General features: G+C 45.0%; 1 protein-coding gene across 1 annotated transcript in view; it reads left to right on the top strand.

Annotated features, from left to right (window-relative positions):
* Nucleotides 1-1,126: 1,126 nt before the first annotated feature.
* Nucleotides 1,127-6,679, top strand: part of ADARB2 (adenosine deaminase, RNA-specific, B2 (non-functional)) — a 285,616-nt gene continuing 280,063 nt past the window's right edge. Inside the window, exon 1 of the mRNA XM_012664925.1 lies at nt 1,127-1,379. Within this exon, the coding sequence (XP_012520379.1) occupies nt 1,280-1,379 (100 nt within the window). The 5' untranslated portion in view covers nt 1,127-1,279. The remainder of the gene's footprint in view (nt 1,380-6,679) is intronic.

Below are 6,679 nucleotides of genomic sequence, written 5' to 3'. Positions count from 1 at the left end.
TTCAAATATAGGCTATCCCTGAAAAAAAAATTGCTTAAAACTATTTCAATTTACAATCCGGTCCTTCCTAAGTGTTACTTTCTTTCATCCAAATGTTACATTTGACAACAAAACTATCAGATGAGAACCCTCCCTACCGTTTGTGTCATTGTTCCCTAAATAAAGCAACACATGACATCCCTCACTGTCAGAAATCAGACTCACATCCATCCTAAAACCTCCGTCTTTATGCAATATTTCTCTTTGGAGAAAAAGAAAACAGCCAAGGGAGATGAAAGGGAAAAAAAAAAAAACGCACGAAACAAGACACTGAAGCAAACAGACAAACATGCAGTCTCTGAGAAATAAATACCCCTAAAGAGGCTGCCTCCTGGGAATTGCAAATCTCAGTTCCTTTCTGAGGAAGAGAGGTCTCCGTATTTCTGAGAGAAGTATTTCCCCCTCGACACAAGGAGCATTGTAATGATTAACTAGTTAAAAGCTGTTGGGCTGGAGGAAACAGTCCCTGAGTCTTTCTGGGCACAGAGAGCTGTCGGAGCGGTTGCGGCAGGAAGCCTGGGCCTCCCAGGGCAGGGTCCCCCCTGGAGGCTGCCCCGTGGCTTCTCCCAGCTGAGCTGGCACCGAACTCGCTGCTGTTCTTCTCTCGGAGCAGCCTCCTCCTCCCACCAGGTCCTGGGCAGCTCCATCCTTCCAAATGGAAGCTGAGTTTGCAAGCTGCCGGCCGGGGGGCTGGTGCTGCTGATGTCACAGCCAGAGAACAGTTGTGATTGGATCTAATTAGACTTTGCAGCGGCAAATAGACAAGCTCCCTGCGTGATTGGCTTCAAAGTGGCTGGGGCCAAACAACTAGCAGAGGTGCAAAAGTAGCAGCCCTGCGTTGGGAGCCCATAAGGAGAGGCAGCCGGGAGAGCTCCGGCTCCGGGCTCAGGACGCCCCTGCCCAGCCCTCCCTGCCCAGGCATCCGCTGGGCTCTCGGGTCCCAGCAGAAGCTCCCAGCCCAGCTGGAGCCAAAGACAGAACAATCGCAGGGAGCACGCTCTCTGCTCAGGGCTCAGTCCTAAAAAGTGAGCCAGCTCTCAGGTTTGCAAAATCAGGAGGATTCACAGCAGCTGCGGCGGCGGCAGGGGCTCAGTCCTAAAAAGTGAGCCGCCCGTCAGGTTTGCAAAATCAGGAGGATTCACAGCAGCTGCGGCGGCAGCGGCGGGGACGGCGGCAGGGAAGGAGCTGGGCAATTGCTCGAGGAAGGGCTGCTCTCGGCTCCCTGACGGGGTCTCGGGCCATGGCATCCGTCCTGGGGAGCGGCAGAGGATGTGGGGGGCTGAGCAGTCAACTCAAATGCAAGTCCAAGAGGAGGAGGAGGAGGAGGTCCAAGAGAAAAGGTAAGAACCGCTCTCCCCGCGCCGCTCTGCCCGCCGCAACTCTCCGGCGCCCGGGCTTTGCTGTCATCCCGGCTCTGCTGTTTGAGCAGCTTCGCTTTAGGAGGCTGGTGGGGTGTCCACTCAGAGCTGGCGCTTGGGAGTTCAGACCCCTCTGTACATGTCTGGGGGCCTCCGGGAGCCCCGAGGGGCAGTGACCAGCGGCCACTAGGGCAGATGTCTGACCGGAGCCAGCAGGGAGGGCGGGAGAAAGCTGTGTCCGGGGAGCCTGGTCCTGACGGGGGACGCTCCCCACTCCGGCCACCGCGGTCCCCACTGCACACCCGGGGCGGGCACTGCCTCCTCTTGGCATTTTCACTTGGTGCCAGAGGAAACATTCGCTTAAGCCAACATCCATAAAATAGAGGGAGCCGGCCCTCGTTCCAGCTATTGGCATCCAAATTGTCTCTGAGGAAGCGGCGGGCAAAGCCCCGGCCAGGGCCGCCCCAAATTGGCTGGCGGTTTTTACTGAGTGTGGCGCCGCCGTCTTGTAAACACTGGGACCCACAAAGAGCACGGGGCTGGTCCTTGGAGAAATAAGCAGAAATTAACGCGTGAAAACAGAAATAAGCAGCACGCCTTGTCGGTGGGGGAAAAAAATCCACAAACCGGCAAGGGATAAAAAGCAGCTGGATGACAGTTTGCTGCTGATGGGCTGTCATGGGTGTCTGTCACCGGCATTCTCGGAGAGCGGCTGCAGTGAAGTTAGTCGATGCCTTTGCACGCCAGAGCTTCCACACGGGGGCTTGTGCAAAATTAGCAGTCACCCAGTGTGAGAGCAGTGCCCCAAAATGCCATCACCGCCCGTGTGCCTTCCCCAGAAGGACTAAAAGATTCTTCTCTTGCCAGCCCTTCCCTCCCAGACAGGAACTTGTGTACTGTCAGCTGCTGGTTATGAGACTGCAGGAGAAAGTTCAGTTCTTATTATTATTTGAAATGTCTTGATTTTTTTTTTTAAAAAAGTGAATTTAGAGCTATACAAAACAGTTGGAAAGACATAGCTACAATTTACCAGATTTTCTAGTTGTGCCAATGCAGGATGCACTGTTAGGCACGGCTGAGGTTGCCCGTCCTCCCTGGGGAATTTTCATCCTTGCGGTGGCCTGAGATAAGTTTCTACCAGACGGTTTCCTCTGTGCTCTCAAGCAGTCCCAATCCTTCAGTACTTCTTCCAGTGGTAGAAATTACCCGGACTATTCGAAGGCTTCAATGTCAATAGTGAACAGTCTTAAATGACGATCACACATCAGGACCACTGGGGACAGATGTGGCTCCCCAACTTCCCCAAAAGGTTTCAGAGCCTTCGGTTTCAGAAGCGGGGGCAGGGAGGTGATCTTGTGATTCTAGTTTAAGTCTCCAGTTGCTACAATGTATGCTTGCTATTTACTTTGTTACTTGGACATATTTACGTTGTTACTTGAAAATATCATCTTGAAACAGACCCGTCAGTGTCTTCCAGAGGCGATGCTAACAGTGTGGCATCTGTATCGAGAAAGTCACAGGACTGAACAGTGAATATGACTTTCGATACAGGAAAAAGGAAACATCATGCTTACTGTTCAAGTATTTGTGTTTTCCAATATTTTTATTCAGTCTTTCTGAATATTTAGAATTGAAGAGTGTGGAATAGTCTTTCATAATAATGCAATCCATATAAATATAAGCCGGTGGAAATTATTGCGTTTCTCCAAATTCATTTTCCTTACCGTTAAATGTCAGTTATACTAGCTCAGAAAGTATTCAGTTTGTGGGGGAAAGAAACCTGTAGGAAGACCTCATCTGCTATAAACTTAACTACAGAAATTAAAAATAAAACCTATGCCTTGGTTATTTTGAAATACCAAGTCCTTTAATTTTCACAGCCAAAATTTGAAGTGGGAAAGGGCAGTTGGACTTTGTACATCAATTCCTGTTGCAGGTAGATTGTGCAGGCGGCGGGGGGGCGGGCGGGTGAAGTTTCCCATGGCATCTATTGACAGCTGTCTTGGTGGGAAAGTGAAATCAAACTGCTAAATATTCACTTTCCTTGGAGAAGTTAATGTATTGTACATGATCAAATTAAAAGATAACATAGCAAGCTAAGAGACACATTAAATAATTATTTGCATTTTCCTGGGAATAGATCAGTTTATACATAACACCTAGTTATTACAGAGGCTGTTTTGCTGTCGTATACAAAACAATGGTGAGTTTGAATTACGTCCTGGTGGTCGCAAATCTTAACAACCATAATTGGATAGAATAGCTTCAACTTTTGAGCTTCTATAATATTAAAACTGTGTACTCGTGGTCCACATGTGTGTGCAGGACTGTTGAGGAATTCTAGCAAGGCTGTGGGGCTCTCGCTGATTGTAGCCACAGAGGAAGGGCTCTTCCTACAAGTAAATAAACACAACCAGGACAAATGTCCACTTTTGGCCTGTGATAGGTGTATTTCCACCTGTTCTAACGGACGAGAATCATTTTTGAAGATGCACAATGACCGCTTAGTTTCCCAGAATATGAAATGCTGTTTTCTGTACATATTCTCTAACAGTGACTTTGGCATCATAGGGTTCTCATTATCAAAACAATCTGTGGGCTCGGAAATAAAATACTCTGTAGCTACAGCTTAAGTGTAGTAATGATACAATACTTTCATTATTGTTAAACACAATCCACAGTCCTGGAAATGAAATACTTTCCTGATCAAGGTGTTTTTCAGTTACTACGCCACGCAGGAAGTAGTATGTATCTTCAAAAAATCCAAAAGACGAAAAAAATCTTAGTCACCAAAATATGACTTTCGGTCATTGACTGGCATTTCTCTCTCAGATGAAACTTCAAAGATGATCTTCAGAATAAATCTCCCCACCCACCAAGCCCACTTCTGTTATTTTATCGGGACCTATGTACAGTGTTGCATTTTTTTGTCCTGGGTTATTTTTTTCAGTTGGGACTTTGTCTTAGAAATTATGTATAAATGATCTATATTTTCTATGCAAATGAGAAATGCCAAAAATTTGACTTTTATATGGGAAAAAGATAAGCAAATAAAAAGAAAAAACTTTAGGAAGGACAGGGAAAACCTCTCGGTGTTACATCCATGGCAAAGCAAGGCTCATGTCCCATGTAACATGTGACATGTTAGTGTATCCTGCTTCTAGTTCATTCAGAGCTTTTTAGGATGTAACAGTAGCATTTACAGAGTATGGAGATTGGCTGTTACCTGCCATCATTAAATACCCATGCAGTTCATTTATCAGGGAGAGCACTAAGAGATTGCACTTTATTTTACAGTTCTTGGTAGAGAACACAAGCACAACCGAATCTATATTATGTGGTCGTATACGGTAAGGACTGCCTTAGCAGTCAGAAAGAACTAAATATGTGAATATTATAAATGTATACATTTTAACCCACAATAATGAAGGTAAAGGTTTAAGTTTTTTTTGTTATTGGTATTCAACCAGGTAGAATGAAGAGCAGATTTCACCAAAACAGTATAGTATATCAAAATGCATCTCTTAAAAATGTATCAGTTAATCTCTGAACTGTGGGAAACCTTCGGGATAATATGTTTGAGGAATTTCATAAATATCTTTTCAGTTATTAAAATAGTACATATATCATGTTTTGTGTATCTGTTTTACTTTCTTTTCTGAGTGTATTTTTCCTGAAACAAGCTGTGCAGTAGCATGGGATGGGTTTTGTGCATAAAATAATTTTAATACTCTACTCACTATTATATACGATGTGTAAAATGACCGAAGTTTCTGGAAATTTTTTTAAAAGTCTCTTTCAAGGCAAATGTATTTGGAAGTAGAGTGTGTAACCTGCAGGGTCGGGTTTAAGTGAGGTGTGTCAATCTTCGTAAACCAGAAAGGGGCAGGAACTTGGGGAGCGATTTGCACGCTCTATAAACAATCATCGGCATGTCAGTTACGTTGCATTTGAGTATCGGCACATGACATTCCTCTCTTTGAGGCATTTGACAGCAAAATAAGTTAACTCTTGAAACTGAGCTATGCGCCGGGGTGGCTGGTTACACGGAGTTTCGGGAGACTGAACATGGACTCTGGGAGCGGCAGCACGCCGTAGCTCTAGAACAGCAAATCTCTGGATCACAGGAAGGCGTGGGGCGTGGAGCAGGTTGCTGAATTTTGTGAAATGCAAGTAAAAAGTTGGCAAATGGGACAAAATAAGTCGAGCAGATGGATGGCAGACGCCGGCTTGTCGAGAAGTGAAATTCCATGAAAAATTAATGAAATAGAAAGATGGTGCTCAGGACGAGGGCAGAGCGGCGTGAGGCTCCCCCGGCCGGGAGGGACGCAGCCCGCACCTCCGCCGCAGCCCCATTTCCCCCTTATCTCCCTCGCTGACAGCCCAGGAGGAAGGGCTGGATTTAGAGATAAAATCAAATTGATTAAACCGTTAGCCGGCGTCTAATTGAGTGGGGCTTTTTTTTTTCTTTCTCTTTCTAGAAAATTTGTATTAGTGCCTCTGGTTTCGAGTGACCAGTGTAATAACAGTAATTTGAGATTGCTTCAAGGGCATTAGATACGATGAGTGAACTTAAATTTAGAATAAAAATACGGGATCGGTGTGTCCATATCCAAACAGTGGTGATTCAGTCATTGCAGAAGTGCCATCCCAGAAGAGCGTTATGTAAGGGAACAGAGAAAAATAAATTGCATTTTTTTTAAGGCATGGAAAGATAACTTATGCTCTGAAAGCATTTAATGTTCACCTTAAAAACAATAAATATATGTAATGTCATACACACACATATATGCACATGCATATTACTGCCCATGTACGTATGTAAACATACACACAGACAGCTGAAACCTTTAAGCAATTTTTATACCTGTCTGGTTCTTTTTATAGAATAGTGGAATATGAATGCCAGTATTTTGGTAATATGAACAGTTTTTAAAATCTTCTAAAGCCAACATTAATTATCCTACTGCTTTGCTTGTCCTCATTTAGAAATATTATTTCTAAATAGACATTGCAGTGATAAATTTGGTTCCTAATTACTAGCTCACAAGATTTCTAAAAGGACAATTTTCCACGTCGTAAGCAAGATTTTAAAAGCCCTTATTGCCGTTTCGAAACTGAATATGAGAATAAAGGTGAATGCCAAGTGAGCTATGAAAAGCAGGTCTGTCCTTCACAAATACTCAAACTGCCGAGCGTCAGTGCTGTTCTGTGGTTACCCGACATCACAAGTAGCAGCGTGGGGCTGCACCTGCCCGCTGTGTGGCCGGGAACCCTGATTC

This window comes from Propithecus coquereli, unplaced genomic scaffold (assembly GCF_000956105.1).
Source record: "Propithecus coquereli isolate 6110/MARCELLA unplaced genomic scaffold, Pcoq_1.0 Scaffold94, whole genome shotgun sequence".
NCBI lineage: Eukaryota > Metazoa > Chordata > Mammalia > Primates > Indriidae > Propithecus > Propithecus coquereli.
The sequence above is the reverse complement of the archived record's forward strand: the minus strand, read 5'-3'. Positions and strand labels throughout refer to the sequence as shown.